This window comes from Budorcas taxicolor, chromosome 3 (genome assembly GCF_023091745.1).
Source record: "Budorcas taxicolor isolate Tak-1 chromosome 3, Takin1.1, whole genome shotgun sequence".
NCBI lineage: Eukaryota > Metazoa > Chordata > Mammalia > Artiodactyla > Bovidae > Budorcas > Budorcas taxicolor.
The window spans coordinates 13,367,768-13,389,404 of record NC_068912.1 but is presented as its reverse complement, the minus strand read 5'-3'; the positions used below and the strand labels follow the sequence as shown (position 1 = coordinate 13,389,404).

General features: G+C 41.5%; 1 protein-coding gene across 1 annotated transcript in view; it reads right to left on the bottom strand.

Moving 5' to 3' along the window:
* The window catches only part of FCRL5 (Fc receptor like 5), a 57,758-nt gene that overhangs the window by 13,559 nt on the left and 22,562 nt on the right, over positions 1-21,637 (bottom strand). The window contains exons 7-11 of the mRNA XM_052637576.1: positions 18,727-18,987; positions 15,825-16,103; positions 14,259-14,537; positions 6,662-6,940; positions 944-1,222 (exon numbers count right to left, since the gene is read on the bottom strand). Of these exons, the coding sequence (XP_052493536.1) occupies positions 944-1,222; positions 6,662-6,940; positions 14,259-14,537; positions 15,825-16,103; positions 18,727-18,987 (1,377 nt within the window). The remainder of the gene's footprint in view (positions 1-943; positions 1,223-6,661; positions 6,941-14,258; positions 14,538-15,824; positions 16,104-18,726; positions 18,988-21,637) is intronic.

Here is a 21,637-nt window from a genome sequence, read left to right as displayed (position 1 = left end):
TAAGTAAAAAATGCAAGCGGCATAACTATACATGTAGTATGATTCTACTTGTAAAATTTCTATGCCTTTATAATATATTTTAATATTTCTAGAAAAATATACCTGCAAGTACTGACAGCGGTTATGTCTTGGAAGCATGTAGGTATGAAAGTGTGTACATGCAGGTAGAAAGAGAACTTTACTTTTCATATTGTCCCTTTTGTACAATTTGATTTCTTTTTATCATGAAGGTTTATGTATTCTTTCAAATAATAAATTATTAAAAAGTCTTGTTAAAGCATGAGATTGCATCAAAGGGATGAGAGGTGTCATAATGTAGATTTACTTTAAGAGTTGGATAGGCTTGTTTTTCAACATGGCTTTACCATTGTTAAGTGTGTCTGTAAGCTAATTACTTCCCCTCTCTAAGCTTCAGTTTCCTCTCCTGCAAACTGAAGATAAAAAATGATCTCATTTATAACTCAGTTCTTCATCTTAAAGATTAAAGGAGATGTGTGAGGCATATTTATCCCTGGTAGTGAAAGAAGCTCAAGAGTAGAGGTTCATTGAGAGTCAATGAAAGAAAAACCTGGCCCAACATTTTTGGAGCAGAGAAACCTATACTTAGAATTCTTTAGTTTCCCTTTTGTATCATATTCATAGATCAAAATGCAGTCTATGTTCTTAAAAACCTTCTTTGCATTTTTACTGAGGGTTTTTTGTTTTTGTTTTTGTTTTTTTTTAATGGCACTCAAGAAGACTTCTTTAAGTGTGCTGTTGGGAAAGTCAAGGCTCCTAAACAGTAACCACAGTAAGGACCCTAGACTTCAGTTAGAGGTTCTGTGGGCAGGAAGTACGCTGGGCTGTTACCCAACAAACAGTAGTCCTGGAGCTCTGTTTCAGAGGCCAGGGAGAGAAGACAGTCAGTCCTTGGTTGAGATGCTTATGGGCAGGACCAACTCACCTTTGACACTGAGTGACACTGCCTCACTACGCTGGACCCCCAGGCCATTGTCAGCCTCACAGGAGTAGTTTCCAGAATGTTCTGTGGTCAGGGAGAGGTTGAAGGATGTTCCTCCTCCAGAGAGGCTCGAGCAGCTCCCCAGGGCAACATTCTCTCGATAAAACTGGTACTGGATGGGGGGAGAGCCTCTCTGGGTCTCACAGTGAATTTCCAGTATGTCCCCCACCACAGCCTGGACCCTGGGAGTCCTGAGGGTGAGGACAGGATGAGACACTGGAACTGAGGGAAGAAAAAGGGTTAACCATCATTTCCTATTGTTTAAATGTGTTCCACCATAGAAAAGACATTTCAAACAGAAAAATATCTTTCTCAGTTTTTAATGACCTTGTGATATCACTAAGAACTGAGCTATAATTTCTTCAAATCTGAAGAAATAGTATCATTTGTGTAGTGTTTTACATATATATATATATGTATATAGTGTTATATAGTTTGGAATACTTAATCAGTTCAGTTCAGTTGCTCAGTTGTGTCCAACTCTTTGCAGCCCTGTGGACTGTGGCACACCAAGCTTCCCTGTCCGTCACCAACTCCTGGAGCTTACTCAAACTCATGTCCATCGAGTCAGTGAGGCCATCCAACCATCTCATCCTCTGTCATCCCCTTCTCCTCCTGCCTTCAATCTTGCCCAGCATCAAGGTCTTTTCCAGTGAGTCAGTTATTCATATCAGGTGGCCAAAGTATTGGAGTTTCAGCCTCAGCATCAGTCCTTCCAATGAGTATTCAGGACTGATTTCCTTTAGGGTGGACTGGTTGGATCTCCTTGAAGTCCAAGGGATTCTCAAATATCTTCTCCAACTCCATTGTTCAAAAGCATCCATGTTTCAGTGCTCAGCTTTCTTTATAGTCCAGCTCTCACATCCATACATGAATACTGGAAACACTATAACTTTGACTAGACAGAACTTTGTTGGCAAAGTAATGTCTCTGCTTTTTAATATGCTGTCTAGGTTATCATAGTTTTTCTTCCAAGGAGCAAATGTCTTTTAATTTCATGGCTGCAGTCACCATCTGCAGCGATCTTGGAGCCTGAAAAAATAAAGTCTCTCACTGTTTCCATTGTTTCCCCATCTATTTGCCATGAAGTGACGGGACCAGATGCCATGATCTTAGTTTTTTGAATGTTGAGTTTTAAACCAGCTTTTTCACTCTCCTCTTTCACTTTCATCAAGAGGCTCTTTAGTTCCTCTTCATTTTCTGCCATAAGGGTGGGGTCATCTGCATATCTAAAGTTATTGATATTTCACACTATCATAGCAAACACCCTCTTCCAACAATACAAGAGACAACTCTATACATGGACATCACCAGATGGTCAATACTGAAATCAGGTTGATTATATTCTGTGCAACTGAAGATGAAGAAGCTCTATACAGTCAGCAGAAACCAGACCAGGAGTGGACTGTGCCTCAGATCATGAACTCCTTATTGCAAAATTCAAATTTAAATTGAAGAAAGTAAAGGAAAACCACTAGACCATTCATGTATGACCTAAATCAAATCCCTTATGATTACATAGTGGAGGTGACAAATAGATTCAAGGGATTAGGTCTGATAGACAGAGTGCCTGAAGAACTATGGACAGAGATTCATAATATTGTACAGAAGGTGGTGATCAAAACCATCCCCAAGAAAAAGAAATGAAAAAGGCAAAATGATTGTCTGAGGAGGCCTTACAAATAGCTGAGAAAAGAAGAGAAGTGAAAGATAAAGGAGAAAAGGAAAGATACATCCAGCTGAATGCAGACTTCCAAAGAATAGCAGGGAGTACTTAATACACAATCTCAAAAATGTTTGAGCAATCTGAAAATAAAGATTAAATTAAAACTCAAGTATCAGAGTAGTCAAAAGAAGTAATCAGTTCAATAGAAAATGAGGAACGAGGAAGACTTGCTTACATAGCCAGGGACATAATTGAGCCTTGGCTGCATAAAAAATAAGACCCAAAAGAGAATAGATATTGATCAAATTATTGGCTCATTTTTATATTTATTCATCTATCAGAAATTAATTAAGCAATTAATAAGCCTTAGGAACAGGACAGTGTACTGGGGATTCAATAGTAAGAAAGACACAGGCCCTCCTCTATGAAGACTACAACCTAGATGAGATGTTAACAAGCAGTTAAATAAAAATAGAAATATTTTTATTTTATTGATATAAAGAATAGGATGCTATGAAATGTATAGTACTGGGGGTTGATCTAGTATGGGTTAGTCAGGGAATGCTTCCTCACAAAGTGACATTTGAATTAATCAGCTGAAGAAGAGATTGAGGACCGCACAGATGGGGAAACTGTATGTGCAAAGGCCCTGAGATGGTAAGAACATTGGAGCTTTTGTGTTATTGAAATAAGGTAACAGCAGCGCTATGGGAAGCATTTGAAGAGTGGCAGGAAATAGGAGGCTGAAGAGCCAGGCAGAGCATCACAAGCCATGGTATGGATTTTGATCCTTCTTCACAGAGCAATGGGAAATCTGTAAGTGTCTCTCTACAGAGGCATGAGATGATCAAACCTGTCTTTAAAAAAAAAAAAAAGAGACAATTCTAATATCAGTGTGTAAAACAGATCATAATGGCACAAAATTGGAGTGGAAAGGTTATTAGAAATAGACTGGAGTAGTGGCATTGCAATAATTGAAATGACAGTAGATATAACTATGATAGCAGCAGTAAAGATAGAAAAAAAAAGATCTGAGATATATTTATAAAAAATAAAAGCAACAGGACTTAATGATTAACTGGCTATGGAGAGCAAGGGAGAGAAACATCAAGGAAGACTCCTGGATTTTTGCCTTGTGTATCTGAATGAATGGAGGTATCTTTCACAGAAGTGGGGACATTTGAAGGAGGACCAGGTCTGGGGGGGGGAATCCCATGTATTTTAGAGGTGTTTCAGGTCATGAACTTTTAAGAGATATGGCACAAGCATGTGCTCACATGGGAGGTTTTGTAGTTAAAAGTTTAAGAATCACTTATATAGATGACATAGCCAGGATCACCCAGAGAAAGAACATATTAATATATAAGACAAGAGGATACATGCCAGACAAAGTTCTGGAACACACCAATGCTTAGTTCATCTATAATGTGAGGAGCTAGTAAAGGAGACTGAGAGGGAGTGGCAGAGAGAGGAGATCCGGGAGACAGTGAAGTCATTGAAGACAAGGAAGGGATGGTTTCCAGAAGGATAAAAAGATAAACAGCATGGACTGTTTCTGAGAGATCAAGTAAGGTGAGGATTGGAAAATGGCCATTGGATTTAAAGCCATGGAGGTCATTGGTGACTTTTGTAAGAATAATTTTGGTATAAAGTTCAGAAGAAACCAAGGTTTAATCCTAGTGGGTAAAAAGGAAATGGAGGCAACCTGTGCAACTGACTCTCCTTTTGGAAATTTAGTCATAAGAGAACAGTGGCTGGAGGGATGTGTACTCGGTTGCTCAGTCGTGTCCAGCTCTGTGGTCCCATGGACTGTAGCCTGCCAGGCTTCTCTGTACATAGATTTTCCCAGGCAAGAATGCTGGAATGGGTTGCCATTTCCTACTATAGAGGATCTTCCTGACCCAGGGACCAAACTCACGTCTTTTGTGTCTCTTGCATCAGCAGGCAGATTCTTTACCACCTGGGAAGCTCAACTGGAGGCATAAATGAGATCAAATGGGTTTTTTTTCCCCCCTTAGACATGGGGGAGCTATAGCATGTTAAACTCAATAGGAAGGATCCTATAGAGTAGGTGTTAAGGGATGTAAGAGAGAAAGTTGTTCAAATTGTCTGAGAATGTAAGCAAGGATGCTATTATAGAAATGAGATGGAGATTTTCACCTTTTATAGGAAGCAGTCTTCTATTTTGTACCTTAGGAAGAGGAAGGATAAGTTACTGGATGGATACAAAGACAAACACCCAATAGGGTGGTTGGGAGCCAAGGGTGTGATTGTCTGGGAGGAAGTAAAGGTGTTAATGAACTGGGAGTTCTGTTGAGGTCTGAGGACAATAGTGATTAGAGGAGTTGAAGAAACAAGCAGAAGGATAGAAGGCTGTGGTCAGGTAATTGGAGTAGTGTGTATACGGGGGAGTGGATGAGAGTTGTGGGAAGGATGACAAGCCATGGTGTTGAGTGGGTCATCCATGTGGACATTACAGTCATAGAATGATGACAGAGTGTACAGTGGAAGACCATGAGAGTGGTGTCAAGCTTGCGCTGAAAGTGGGCATGACTTCCTGGCCAGCCCATGATGGCCAGGTGGGAGAGAGTGCTACTGCTGAATGACAGGTAAGAGAGAATTCAGGAGAATGGTGTTGAGAAGCCTTTTAGCAGGAGTTCAGGGTGAGGATCTGAGCTGCCCTAGGACAGTGGCAGGAGAGGCTAAAGCAAAATTTATGAGCCCATAAAAGAATGAGTTGGCCTTATTATTGATTGACAGATAGTTGCTGCTGTGGCTGCTAAGTCACTTCAGTCGTGTCCACTTCTGTGAGACCCCATAGACGGCAGCCCACCAGGCTCCTCTGTCCCTGGGATTTTCCAGGCAAGAACATTGGAGTGGGTTGCCATTTCCTTCTCCAATGCATGAAAGTGAAAAGTGAAAGTGAAGTCGCTCAGTCGTTTCCGAATCTTAGCGACCGCATGGTTTGCAGCCTACCAGGCTCCTCCGTCCATGGGATTTTCCAGGCAAGAGTACTGGAGTGAGGTGTGACAGACAGAGGAAACCCCAACCAATCTCTTCTGACTGCAGCCATGAAATTAAAAGATGCTTACTCCTTGGAAGGAAAGTTATGACCAACCTAGATAGCATATTGAAAAGCAGAGACATTACTTTGCCAAAAAAGGTCCGTCTTGTCAAGGCTATGGTTTTTCCTGTGGTCGTGTATGGATGTAGTTGGACTGTGAAGAAGGCTGAGCGCCAAAGAGTTGATGCTTTTGAACTGTGGTGGTGGAGAAGACTCTTGAGAGTCCCTTGGACTGCAAGGAGATCCAACCAGTCCATTCTAAAGGAGATCAGCCCTGGGATTTCTTTGGAAGGAATGATGCTAAAGCTGAAACTCCAGTACTTTGGTCACCTCATGCGAAGAGTTGACTCATTGGAAAAGACTCTGATGCTGGTAGGGATTGGGGGCAGGAGGAGAAAGGGACGACAGAGGATGAGATGGCTGGATGGCATCATTGACTAGGAGTCAGTCCTTGTCTCGAGTCGGGGCATGCACGTCCGCTCAATGGATGTGAGTCTGAGTGAACTCCGGGAGTTGGTGATGGACAGGGAGGCCTGGTGTGCTGCGATTCATGGGGTCACAAAGAGTTAGATACGACTGAGCGACTGAACTGAACTGAGACAGGTTGAACTTTATAATTTCTTTTAAACTTTTTTTTGCTTATCATTGTTGGCCAGGGTGCAACTTGCATTTGAAAAGCCTTTATTCCTACATTGAGATACGTTGGGTCACAATGGCTGCAGTGTTGCTACCAGGAGAGGCAAAGCAAGCAAAATGAAGGTTCAAGTTCCTAAAAATGTAGAATACAGAACTCTCAGATGGAGGCTGTGTAGACAGCAGGCTAGCAATGATGTCCCACAGCAAGTGTCCCTGGGGTACCTCCAGTCTCCGCTACTGGGAAAAGTGGGGGAGATGGTCTGTCTCTGGTTGTGCTGTAGTTGGGTCAACTTACCTTTGACACTGAGTGACACTGTGTAACTGCGCTGGACCCCCTGGCCATTGTTGGCCTCACAGAAGTAGTTCCCAGAATGCTCTGTCTTCAGAACGAGGTTGAAGGAAGCACCCCCTCCAGAGGGACTTGAGCTGCTCCCGAGGGTGACATCCTCATGATAAAACTGGTACAGGATCGGGGGAGAGCCTCTCTGAGCCTCACAGTGAAGCTGCACCACGTCTCCCACCACAGCCTGGGCCCTGGGAGCCCTGAGCATGAGAACAGGGCGAGATACTGGAACTGAAAGCAAAAAAGAGTTAGTTGATATCAGTATCTTTTCCCATTTCCTCTATTTTTATTTTCCAGAGGTTACCTCTGTTGATAATTTGGTGACACTTTCTAGATCTTTTCTATGTGTAGGAACACTCAGCCTTATCAACACAAATAAATTCATAGAAAAACTCACATATATGCATGGGAGCAAGAGATATGTACTGGTCTACCAGCTGATTTTTCCAATAAGCAAAATATCATGACCATCATTCTATGTTGTTACTTAAGGATCTATCTCACTCACTTAAAAAATAAGTTTTATTGAGGTATAATTTACATGCATAAAAGCAACTCTTTTAAATTTAAAATTTGATATTTTAGGGTAAATATTGTTTGGTTATTTTTAACAACCACAAAGCATCCCACAGTATGAATTTACTGTAACACATTTAAGCTATTCCCCTTTATGGAACTTTAGGTTGCTATCATTTTATAATTTTGAATAAGGCTCCATACACAGTTCTGTATATATATCATTGTGCTTTGTCAATACATTTCTTAGGATAAATTCTTACAAGTGGGATTTCTGGAACTGCTATATAAGCATTCAAATAATGATATATAACGCTATGTGTTCTTCAAAAAGTTTCAACCAATTTGCACTTACACTTATGGTTTATAAGAGTCTTCTTTCCCCACTTTCTGATCAATTGCAGTCACATAAACATACAGACTTATTTTCCCTATTATTTCTCTTTTCCTAGTCTTAAACTTTACAGTTGTTTGTCTGAAGAATTTACTTATTCTATCCTATGGGAACCTTGAACTTTACTGATTTTTTATGGACTGCTAGTGAATTGTAATCCATTAGTGATGAGTTGCAGTCTATAAAAGTATTCAGAAATTATTTGCAAAATGAAAACTCTTGAATCTGTCATTAATTTTTCTAAATTACCACATGAATTTTTGTCCTCCATTATGAAACAAGAAGAAAATTGTTTTTTTTATTTCCTCTATTCCCTCTGACTGATTTTTCTTTGTTACATGTTTTTTTAAACTGTTTTCAGTTCAGTTAAGTTCATTCACTCCGTTGTGTCCAATTCTTTGTGACCCTATGGACCTCAGCACACCAGGCTTCCCTGTCCAACACCGACTCCTGGAACTTGCTCAAACTCATGTCCATCGAGTCAGTGATGCCATCCAACCATCCCATCCTCTGTCGTCCCCTTCTCCTCCTGCCTTCAATCTTTCCCAGCATCAGGGTCTTTTCCAATGGAGTCAGTTCTTCATATCAGGTGGCCAAAGTACTAGAGTTTCAGCTTCAGCGTCAGTCCTTCCAATGAATATTCAGGATTGATTTCCTTTGGATTGACTGGTTGAATCTCCTTGCAGTTCAAGGGACTCTCAAGAGTTTTCTCCAACATCACAGTACAAAAGCATCAATTCTTTGGTTCTTAGCTTTCATTATGGTCCAACTCTCACATTCATACACAACTACTGGAAAAAACAGCTTTGACTAGCTGGACCTTTGTCACCTTTTACTGTTTTAGCATTTATAATAGTTGCTTTCTATTCTGTAGCCATAGCTCTTATATTGCCTAGCCTTTATTTTTGTCTTAATCAGTGATTTTCAACTCTATTTGTATAATATTGTCAACTGAGGATGTGTTAAAAAAAAAAAAAGGGATTATGAGGCCTCATCTGAAAGATTCTGAACTAACCTGGTCTGGAGAGAGCTTAGTAAAGTATCTTTTTCAATATTCCTAGGTGACTCTTTTTTAACTTAATTTAATTTTTAATTGGAAGATAATTACTTTATAATATTGTGATGGTTCTTCCATACATCAACATCAATCTAATATGCAGACAAGGTTGAGACCTACGGATGTGAATAGATTCAGTATTCACTTTTCATATCATGGTTTCTTCATTTTGTGTCTTTTATATTGATTCTTATCTCTGCTGGGGTAGTGTTTGTCATCAAGTAATTTTTCAAGAGGGGTTAACGAGTACTAAGTTCTTTAAATCCTTGCACATTTGAAAATGTCTTTTTGATTTTATATCAGTTCAGTTCAGTTCAGTTCAGTTGCTCAGTCATGTCCGACCCTTTGCGACCCCATGAACTGCAGCACACCAGGCCTCCCTGTCCATCATCAACTCCCGGAGTCCACCCAAACCCATGTCCATTGTGTTGGTGATGCCATCCAACCATCTCATCCTCTGTCATCCCCTTCTCCTCCTGCCCTCAATCTTTCCCAGCATCAGGGTCTTTTCAGATGAGTCAGCTCTTCACATCAGGTGGCCAAAGTATTGGAGTTTCAACTTCAGCATCAGTCCTTCCAATGAACACCCAGGACTGATCTCCTTTAGGATGAACTGGTTGGATCTCCTTGCTGTCCAAGAGACTCTCAAGAGTCTTCTCCAACACCACAGTTCAAAAGCATCAATTCTTCTGTGCTCAGCTTTCTTTACAGTCCAACTCTCACATCCATACATGACTACTGGAAAAACTATAGCCTTGACTAGAGGGACCTTTGTTGACAAAATAATGTCTCTGCTTTTGAATATGCTATCTAGGTTGGTCATAACTTTCCTGCCAAGGAGTAAGTGTCTTTTAATTTCATGGCTGCAGTCACCATCTGCAGTGATTTTGGAGCCCAGAAAAATAAAATCTCTCACTGTTTCCACTGTTTCCCCATCTATTTACCATGAAGTGATGGGACCGGATGCCATGATCTTTGTTTTTTGAATGTTGAGGGTTTTTTTTAAATTTAATTAATTAATTTATTTTACTTTACAATATTGTATTGGTTTTGCCTTACATTGACTTGAATCCGCCATGAGTGTACATGTTCTCCCCATCCCATCCCTCTGGGTCATCCCAGTGCACCAGCCCCGAGCACCCTATATCATACATCAAACCGGGACTGGCGATTCGTTTCACATATGATATTTTACATGTTTCAATGCCATTCTCTCATATCATCCTGCCCTTGCCCTGAGCTTTAAGCCAATTTGTTCACTCTCCTCTTTCACTTTGAAGAGGCTCTTTAGTTCTTCTTCAGTTTCTGCCATAAGGGTGGTGTCATCTGTATATCTGAGGTTATTGATAAAATTCCCAATTCTCATTTCTCCTCCGAAACTGCAAGTCTGAACATTGTTTCTCTCTTTTAGTATTGACTTCTATGTAAAATCTAAGACCACTTAATATTTTTCTTTCTGAGACGACTCATTGTTTTTTTTTTTTTCCGCCATGATCATACACACACACACACACACACACACTCACACATGTGCACGTATATATTTTTATCCTCATCAAGATATGTCTTTTAATCTATATACTCAAGTTTTCTTCAAGTCAAGAAATTTTTAATTAAATCTTTGAGTTTTTTTCTCTCTTTAGACACTTAATTATCGGCACTTGTGTTCTTCATTGTCTGATCTCCATATTTTAATTTCTTTTTCCTTTTGCCTTTTTCTGTGTTTTTCTACCTTGGGTTCCATATTATTTTCTCATACCAACTCCATTCCATTAACAGATTTCAGAAGTATGCATTTTATTCCTTCTCCTTCAAATTTGGATTTTATTTCTAAAATAACTTTATTGTTTTCTTTGGTTTTTCTCCTGAACTCTGATACATATATATATATGTATATATATATGTGTATATATATATATATGTGTGTGTGTGTGTATATATATATATGTGTGTGTGTGTATATATATATTTTCTTGTTTTCCTTTTCTTTTCTGATAAGATTCATCTCTTCTTTAACCTCATTAATTTCCCCATTGTATTTTTCTCCCCCTGGAGTCCATAAGTCCATATTTTCTTTAATTGTATTAAGAATATCCAGAAAACTTTTTTATTTCTTAAAAAAATTCTTCTTCTTTAAGGTATTAGGAATTTTGTGGCTTTTCTCTCCCTGTTACAGTTTTAAATGCATCGAAGCAAAAATTCCCACATTAGGCTTCTTATGTTTATGGCTTATAGTTCAGTGAATAAAGTTATATTCAGACTCTTGTATTTGCTTGAGAATGCTCTGTGTATGTGTGTGTGGATAGATTCAAAATGGGCATATCTTATCAGTTTATATTCCCACGAAATTTCCATGTCTTCTCTTTGGGGTATATTCCCTCAAAAAGAAAAAAAAAAAAACCACAAAACAAATTATTTTGTCAGAAAGTCTGCATGGCTCAGTGTGAAGCTGCTCAATTTGTGTGTTAATTTAAGGCTCATTTATTTCTGTTCAGTTGGCATAAGCAGATGTGAAGACCAGTGTTCTCTCTCTAATCTTTTCTTCCTCAGCTCACCTGACTTTTTGTCCATGGAATTACAAATACTCACTGAAGACCTACTTTGTGCCAGACACCGAGTAAGCACAGGGATGCAGAGCAGACCAAAACTAAAAAGGTTCCACTTTCATGAAGCTTACACTCTGGTATTGAGGAAGATACACATGAAACAAGAAGTAAAAGGGATTTAGATAACAGTAAGTTTGAGAAGAAAATAAAACACGATCATGAGGAAGAGGATGTCTTTAGGACTTGGGACTTTCCTGGATAGCTCAGCTTCAGGCTTTAGAGTTTGAATCTCAGAGCATTTACATTTCATACATAATCTCTCTACTCAACAATTTATATAGGTGCAGTGTCTTCCTTTGGTCATGTTTTACTATGATCTGAAACAAGAACTGTCAAGGAGCAAGTGATCGTTCAGACTGATCAGTTTCAAGATAGGACCGCAGTAATAAGGACTCCAGATGGACTCATGGGTTCCTAAGACCATAGACCATAACAAGAACTTGCCTAAAGTTCTGACCAGACCGCACTTGTAGTTACCATCATACTATGACTAATTCCTGTTTCTCAAACCCTACAAGTGACTCCCCTAACTCCTCCCCACCACCTTGAAGGATGATGAGACTCTGTCAAAGTGATGCTCTCCTTTGCTTTTCCAGGTAAAAAAAGGGACACCCACGGACCCTCACCACATTTCTTTCAGAGAATCATGAATTCATTACCTTTGGGTTCTTATTCCAACTCAAATCACAGAATTCTGGGGCTTTAAGAGACACTAATTACTGTCTTATCTAACTTTCAAGAGAAAGTGAAAACTGTAAGACAAAGAATATTTTAAAATTTTGCCTAAATTACGAACTAGCTATTTTCACAACTAGGGCTAGAATTCAGATATTCTCATCCACACTGATATCACGCAACTCAAGCAAGATGTTTTACGTATACACTGGCTCTTTCTAGGAAACCTCAGAGGTCCTGCTGTGTATATCATTCCTAGAAAAACTATTTTCCTCAATGTAGTTCGTTATATGTCATATTGTCCCAATTGACCCTGCTCCCTCTGCCACCACTTGTTGAACTGGAGGTGGGCAGTTGGTTTAAGAACATTTCATGTATAGACTTGCCTGTGGCTTGTGAGGTGTCTTAGAGTTAGGCTACTTGGCCAATTAGACTTGTTAGAAGCACTGCTTTGGTAGCAAATCATACAGCACTGCCCGTTGGGGCAGCTGTTGAAATACAGAGCAGGATGTCCTATTACAAAGTCTAAGACAGTCAATGATGAAATTTGCAGGAGGTCTGAGGCAAGATAAGTCATAAGACAGAGTCTTAAGAATGAGAGTGGAAAGCACTTCGGAGCAATACGAAAAATGGGGCAGAAAGACAGAGAAAGGAAACAGATGGCAGGGCTAGAAGTAGATAATAATGAAAGCATCTAGTTCATCAAGCATAAATACAACCTGTTTTTGAGAAATAAGTTGAATTCTGAGAAAGCTCTCAGTTCTTATTCTGTGAATCTGAATATGTTGTCTTCCTTTTTTTTTTTTTTTTTTTTTTTCCTCCATTCCCTGGATTTACTTAGCAAACCCTCACCCCTCAGGGACATCAAGGTTTTTTTATTTCTTATCTAAAATGATCTTATACATCTGACTCAAGATTTCTCTGTCTTTCTGCTTCTCTGAAAAGAAAACTGAACGTTCACTCTCTTCTACATGAAGATTCCAAGAGTAAATGGAAGCAATTTTGCTCCTAAAATGACAATTTTTCATGGTTCTATAGGCAACCATAAACTGTACACTGATGATTCGTATACATTTACAAATGTATGTCATACTGCAACAAAACTGTAAAAAACATAATACAAAGAAATGACACATGTTATTTCTGGGTTAAGTCAAAAGATTCCAGAAACCCCAGAAAAACCAGTGAGTTGTCTTCCAGGAAACCATTTCCTCCCTTCCTTTCACTTTCAGCCCTCTTTAAACCTACTGTAAGAATCTGAACTGGAGAAGGTAATGGCCTTCCAGTGGAAAAGGCACTGGCCTTCCCTACTCCAGTGGAAAATCCCATGGATGGAGGAGCCTGGTAGGCTGTAGTCCATGGGGTTGCTAAGAGTCAGACACGACTGAGCGACTTCACTTTCACTTTTCACTCTCACTTTTCACTTTCATGCACTGGAGAAGGAAATGGCAACCCCCTCCTGTGTGGAGAACCCACAACCCACGACTGAGCGACTTCACTTTCACTTTTCACTTTCATGCACTGGAGAAGGAAATGGCAAACCATTCCAGCCTGGAGAATCCCAGGGACGTGGGAGCCTGGTGGGCTGCTATCTATGGGGTCGCACAGAGTCTGACATGACTGAAGCGACTTAACAGCAGCAGCAGCAGCAGCAGCAGCAAGAGTCTGAACTACTTCAGAACCCTTTGGAAAAGGTAAGCTCTTGTCCACTATATGTCCATATGTCTGAACTTGTAGCTAAATTAATATGTAGGTATTAGTGGGGAGATATGAGACGCTTCTGTGCATCCAGTTAAGAGAAATTGGCTTGGAGACTGAACACACAGGGCCTGAAAATATAATTTGAGAATACAAAAGTGTTAGTCTCTCAGTCATGTCCAACTCTTTGTGATCCCATGGCCTATAACCAGCCAGGCTCCTCTGTCCATGGACTTTTCCAGGCAAGAATACTGGAGTGGGTTGCCATTTCCTACTCCAGGGTATCTTCCTGACCCAGGGCTGGAAACTGGGTCTTCTGCATTGCAGGCATATTTTTTACCATCTGAGCCACCAGGGACTTTTGAGAAAATAAATTCATTTGGTAAAAGCGGGGGAATGTGTTGAGCTATCTTTGGGGCCTGGTTGAGTGAGGGCTGAATGAGGAGTGAAGCCCACAGATAGATGGTTCTTTGAGAAGGGAAACGAGATGGGCATTAAGTTGATGGGGTAGGAAACTGGAAGATCCATGAAAATCTCTGAAAGGAGTTGGCATGACAAGGATCTGGGTTAGGGATGGGTCACTAGCAGAAATCCAGAGCTTACCAATGACAGAGAGGTTAATGGTCTCACTGCTCTGAGGGCCAAAGCCATTGTCAGCTGTGCAGTAGTAGTTCCCAGAATGCTCTGCAGTCACAGAGAAGCTATAGGACTTTGTTCTCCATGAAGTAGCTTCTATCTTTGTGAGCAACACATCTTCATGAAAAAACTGGTACCAGATGGGCGAAGACCCTCTCTGAACTTCACACTGCAGTCTCACCTCATTTCCCACAAGAGTCCGGGTTCCAGGAGGGCTGAGGGTAAGGACAGGTTGAGACACGGGCACTGAGGGAGAGAAAACCTTAGTCAACAGTTGCTTCCACTGCCTAGAGCTGTTAATCAGTGACTAGTGAAATATCCAGTCTTATGTCCACTGGCCCTCAGGAGAGCACAAATCACACTGCCCCCTAAAATTGGGCTTGGAGTTTGGCCATAACAGATGGCAAAAAACAAAAAAACAAAAAAACAAAAAACGCACTGAGATTCAAGGCTCAACAGAAACCATTTTAACTTCATACTGAGCTGACAGTCACCTTCATGGACTTTGGGACCTTAAGCCAAGCAAGCAGATGTGAATTCCTCTTGACTCAGAATGGATGCCCCTTGCCCTGCTTCCAGCCCCTCCCCTCTGTGTCCTCTCACACTGCTGCCTAACCAACTCTAAAAGTGCCTACTCAAGGAGGACATCTTTGGTATAACTATGATCCTGCTCCCTGTCTTTGTATCTTTTATGGTTTTGTATCTGTACATGATCAGTGCTTGCATGCTCAGTTGCTCAGTCAGGCCCACACGGACTGCAGACCACATGGACTGCAGCCTACCAGGCTCCTCTGTCCATGGCATATTTTCAGGCAAGAATACTGGAGAGGGTTACCATTTCCTACCCCAGACTATCTTCCCAACCCAGGAATCAAAATAGCACCTCCTGTATCTCCTGCTTTGGCAGGTGGATTCTTTACCACTGAACCACCTAGGAGTATCTGATAGGAAAGGGACAAGTGACAACTCAGTGACCCTGGGAACTGATTTTGTAGCTATGGGAAACAATGTAATTAATGAAAATCAGAAATCTGTGGATTAGTAGGGCAAGAGGACAGAAAGAGAGAAGCATTTGCCTCCTCAGAGTTGGGGTCCAGGAGAGAGAGAGCTGCTCTGCAGGAAGCTAGGGGGGTGATAACATCTGAGTTGCTCACAGTACAAGGCTCAAAGGCAACAGACAGCTGTCTCAAGAGAACCAAGGTATTGAGAATGACATAGGTTTGGCCAGAGGAAGAAGCAGGGGAAACTTGAAGGTGGGAACACATTTCTGGAGGGATCAAGGATACCGGCCAGCCTTCCCTTGTGGCTCGGCTGGTAAAGAATCTGCCTGCAATGTGGAAGACCTGGGTTTGATCCTTGGGTTGGCAAGATACTCCAGAGAAGGGAAAGGCTACCCACTCCAGTATTCTGGCCTGGAGAATTCCATGGACTGTATAGTCCATGGGGTCACAAAGAGTTGGACACGGCTGAGCGACTTTCACTTTCACAAGGATAGAGGCCAGGGATGGGTCACTAACAGAACCTAGGGCTTACCGGTGACAGAGAGGCTCATGGTCTCACTTCTCTGAGGGCCAAAGCCATTGTCAGCTGTGCAGTAGTAGTTCCCAGAATGCTCTGCGATCAGAAAGAAGCTATAGGATGCTGTTATCCATGAAACGGCTTCTCTCCTTTTGAGCAAGACACCTTCACGATAAAACTGGAACCAGATGGGCAGAGAACCTCTCTGAACTTCACACTGAAGACTCATCTTATCTCCCACAAAAGTCCTGGTCCCAGGAGAGCTGAAGGTGAGGACAGGTTTAGACACAGGGACTGAGGGAGAGAAAAACCTTAGTCAGCAGTTGCTTCTGCCACTTTCGGAAGCTGTCAATCAGCGGCTGGTGAAATGTTCAGTCTCATGTGCACTGGCCATCAGGGCACCCCAGAGCCTCCCTGGCTTTTCTCCCTGGCTGTCTCCTGTTTTCCTTGTTGGTCTTCTCCTTTCCCGTTAGACCTGGCCCTTCTCCTCTCCTGTCTCCCCTTGTTAGGTCACCTCACTCCCATTTTTCAGAGGAGTTGATGTTATTAAGGAAGTCCCTCATTTTGCTGCCACCAGACTCACACAGTTTACTTGCATCAGCCCCTTGCTTCTCCCCTGTCTGGTGACCTTGGAAAAGCTGCCCCTCCACCAACTCAAGGAAGATCCTGCTCTTTCTTGACCCTGAGCTCACCTCCATGTGTCCCAGATATAAATTCTCTGCATCTATTCACTTCCTCCAAACATGTGTTTAATCCTCTCCGCTTTAGTAAAACAGCAAAACAAAACCCTATTTGCATTTAATGTTCCCAATGTCTGTTTCTTTTCTGTGGAAAGACTCATAGAAGAAACATTGTCTCTACTTTTTTCTTACTCTGATCTTTTGCTCAATACAATCTTATTTTTATCCCCACCAACATACTAAAGTTGATTTTTCATGCTTGTGATTATAATGATAATGGTGATAATAATAGATACTTATGATATAATATGGGAGAAGGAAATGGCAACCCACTCCAGTACTCTTGCCTAGAAAATTCTATGGATGGAGGAGTCTGGTAGGCTACAGTCCATGGGGTTGCAAAGAGTTGGACACGAATGAGCGACTTCACTCACTCACTCACATGATATAATACAATGTTTTTAACTATGTGCCTGGTGTGCATTTGTCATATATTATTTGTAAACATATGTAGGCAAACACTAATTTAATGATCAAAACAATTCTGAGAAGCTATTATCACTGCCTTTATTTCACAGATGAGGAAACTGAGGCCCACTGGGGTTAAACTGCATAGCTAGTATGTGGTGAGGCACCCATCAAACCCAGCTATCAAAGCAGGTTCTCATCTGTATTCTTCCGCTTTCCTTTTCAGTGCTTTGTGGCTAAATTCAGGGGATGTGACTCAATTCTTATCTTTCATCATATATCAGCTCTGCCTTCTCTGACTTGGCCTCTACTGTCTTTTGCTTAAAACTCTCCCTCACTTGGTTTCACTTTGTTAAACACTCCTACAGTGTTGGTCTAGTCTCTGTATCCTTAGATGTCAGTATAGTCTGGCATACTGAATATATGAAGTAATTACTTAGGAGGTGGATAAAGGAGCCATTCTATAGAACTTTGTGCAACTCTGAGAGCAGGGATGTCAAGAGCACAGCTTCTCTGTCTCTTTCATTTGATGTCTCCTTCCAGGGTTCCCTGATCCTTTCCTTTAAAACCTTTTGCATATCTATTGTGGGAGGGGCTGCATTCTGGCTTATCTCCAGCCTTGCTCTGCTTTTTTTTTTTTCCAAACAGAAGAGAAAATAGGTTGCTTCCAGGACCAGCCAGGACTGGACTCTACCATCTGTACAAACCCACATCACACTGCTCCCTAAAATTGGGCTTGGACTTTGGCCACACGTAGATGACACAAAACTGAGATTCAGGGCTCAACTGAAACCTATCTAACTTGATTTTGAGCTGACATTCACCTTTAGGGCCTTAAATCAGGCAAGCAGAGGTGAGTTCCTCTTGGCTCACAGTGGTTATCCCTTGATCTGCTGCCAGCCCTTCCCCATTTGGGCCCCTCTCACATTGCTACCTAACCAACTCTAAAAGAGCTTACTCAGTGTGCTTATGTTGAATTAAACTTATGGTTTACTTACGGTAAACTTGTGGTTACCAGGGGGTAAAGAAGTGAGGACAGAATAGACTGGGAGATTGGGACTGACATGTACATCACTACTATATATAAAAGGGATAACTAATAAGACTACTGTAAAGCACAGGGAACTTGACTCAATATTCTGTAATGACCTATATTGGAAAAGAATCTAAAAATGAATGTGTATATATTTATGTATGACTGATCCACTTTGCGGTACACTTGAAACTAACATAACACTGTAATTCAACTACACTCCGATAAACATTTTCTTAAAAAGAGGGTCATATTTGGAGTAACTATGATCATGCTCCTTGTCTTTACATCTTACCTGGTTTTGTACACTGTAAATGATCAGTATCTGATATGAAAGGGACAAGAGACACATCTGTGCCTCAGGGAGAACTGATTTTGTGGCTACAGGGGACAGTGTACTGGATGAAAATCAGGAATCTGGGCGGGGGGCGGTTCACAAGACAAGAGGACGAAAAGAGAGAAGCACTTGACTTCTCAGAGGTTGGGGTCCGGGAAAGACAGAGCTGCTGTGCAGGCAGCCAGGGGCACAGCGGCACACGGGCTTCTGAAGGAACCAGGCTCAAAAGCAGCAGATGGCTGTCTCAGTGAGCTGGGGTGTTGAGAACATTGGTTTGGCCAGATGAAAAAGAAGGTGACACTGAAGGTGGGAACACATTTCTGGGGCAGTCAGGGATAGAGGCCAAGTATAGGTCTCTAACAGAACCTGGGCTTACTAGTGATAGGGAGGCTTACTTACTCACAGCCGCACTCCTCTGAGGGCCAAGGCCATTGTCAGCTGTGCAGTAGTAGTTTCCAAAGGGCTTTTCAGTCGGTGACAATCTATGGAATACTTTTCTCTCTGAATTGGATTTTATCTCCTTAAGCAGCACGTCTTCATGAAAAAACTGGTACCTGATGGGCAGAGAACCTCTCTGAACTTCACACTGAAGGCTCATCTCTCTCACAAGAGTCCAGGTCCCAGGAGGTCTGGGAGTGAGGACAGGTTGAGACACAGGGACTGAGGGAGAGAAAAACCTTAGTTAACAGTTGCCCCTGGCGCTTCCTGAAGCTGTCAATCAGCGGCTAATGAAATGTCCAGTCTCATGTCCACTGGCTTTCAGGGCAGCCCACCGTCTCCCGACTTTTCTCCCCAGCTCTTTCCTCTTCTCCATGTTGGTCTTATCCTTCTCCATCAGACCTGGCCCTTCTCCTCTCCTATCTCCCCTTGTTAGGTGACCTGACTCCCATTTTCCAGGGGAAATGATGTTCTTGGGGAAGAAGTCCCTGATTTTGCTACCATCAGACTGACACATTTACCTTGCTCCTTCCCTCTGCCATAGGGCTTGGAAGATCTGTCCCCTCACCTGCCCAGGCCACTGTTAGTCTTCCTGCCAGCCTCTGCTCTCCTTTCTCCCTTTGCTGGGATTGGCCTCAGGCCTCTGCCCCTTTCTCTTTTCTGGACTACATTCACGTACTCTTCTAGAATCTCCTCTGTTCCTACACTCTCCCTGTATCCAGCCTGACACTCTCTATTTATAGGTGAGAAAACTGAGTCAGGAAGAGGTTAGGAGATCTGTCTGTGGTAACTCATCAGGATGTTTTCAGGGCCAGACAGGACCTAAGTCTGTCTCCTGACTCCTGTTCCAAAGTTAAATAACATCGACTCCTTAAAAGGGGAACTGGAGCTTGTCACCAATGAAGGGAACAGCACAGGGCTCTATTGAAGCTATTTTCCTGTCACCACCACAACTACCTTAACAGTACTGAGGGTAAGATGATAGGGTAGTTTGGGGTGGTGTAGTAACCATAGTTACATGGTTGGAGTAACTGATGTTACTACCTGTTGCTGTATCCTACATGGATTTGCACACTGGTTACTGAAAATAATTACCTGTTGATTGGAACAACAGATATCTCCATAACCCTGGGATAGAGGAATTATTTGAGAACTACTATGATTGATTCAAAACTCAAGCATATGGGATTTCAACAGATAGAAAAGAGAAAAACAGTGAGTTCTACAGATGCTGGGTTCAAGAAAGGAGAGAGAGAGATGTTGCAGACATATTAGGGGGTATGATAGTATCTGAACTGGTTGAAGGATGAGGCCCACAAGATAGAGACACTTATTCAAAGGCAATGGGGACGGTGTTATGGAGTGAACTGTGTCCCTCTTTAATACATATATTGAAGTCATAACCTCCAATGTGGCTGTATTTGGAGATAGAGCCTTTAAGGAAATAATTAAGGTTAAATGATTGACTATATTCTTGGCAGCTGAAGATTGTAAAGCTCTATACAGTGAGCAAAAACAAGACCTTGAGCTGACCATGGTTCAGATCATGAGCTCCTTATTGCAAAATTCGGACTTAAATGGAAGAAAGTAGGGGAAACCACTAGACCATTCAGGTTTGATCTAAATCAAATCCCTCATGGTTATACAGTGAAGGTGATGAATAGATCTGGTAGATAGAGTGCCTGAAGAATGATGGATGGAAGTTCACAACAAAATGTGGAAAATTCTTAAAGAGCTGGGATCATCAGATTTCACTGGTGGTCCAGTGGTTAAGAATCCACCTTGCAATGCAGGGGATGCAGATTTGATCCCTGGTCCAGGAAGATTCCCACATGCCATGGAGCAACTAGGCCTGTTTGCCATAACTACTGAGCCCAAGCACCTAGATCTCATACTCCATAACAAAAGAAGCCACTGCAATGAGAAGCCTGCTCCCTGCAACAAAGAGTAGCCCTCACTTCAATGAAGAGTAGCCCCTACTGCAACTAGAGAAAGCCCAGATGAAGCAACAAAGACCCAGTGCAGCCATAAATAAATAAAACTTTTTTTTTTTTTTTAAAGAAATAGATGGAAATATCAGACCACCTTACCTGTCTCCTGAGGGACCTGTATGCAGGTCAAGAAGCAACAGTTAGAACCAGACATGGAACAATGGACTAGTTCAAAATTGGGAAAAGAGTACAACAAGACTGTATATTGTCACCCTGCTTATTTAACTTATATGCAGAGCACATCATGTGAAATTCAAGACTGGATGAATTACAAGCTGAAATCAAGATTGCCAGGAGAAGTATCAACAACCTCAGATATGCAGATGACACCACTCTAATGGCAGAAAGTAAAGAGGAGCTAAAGAGCCTCTTGATGAGGGTGAAAGAGGAGAGTGAAAAAGCTGGCTTGAAATTCAACATTCAATAAACGAAGATCATGGCATCTGGTCCCATCACTTCATGGCAAATAGAAGGGGGAAAAAGTGGAAGCAGTGACAGATTTTCTTTTCTTGGGCTCCAAAATCACTGCAGATGGTAACTGCAGCCGTGAAATTAAAACACGCTTACTCCTTGGAAGGAAAGCTATGACAAACCTAAAAGACAGCATATTAAACAGAAGAAATATCACTTTACTGATAAACGTCTGTATAGTCATCAGTGATATAGCTTTTCCAGTAGTCAGCCAGGTATGGATGTGAGAACTGGACCATAAAGAAGACTGAGTGCTGAAGAACTGATGTTTTCAAATTGTGGTGCTGGAGAAGACTCTTGAGAGTCCTTTGGACTGCAAGGAAATCAAACCAGTCAATTCTTTTTTTTTTTTTTTCCTTAGTAATCATTTATTTATTTATTTATTTTTATTTTTACTTTATTTTACTTTA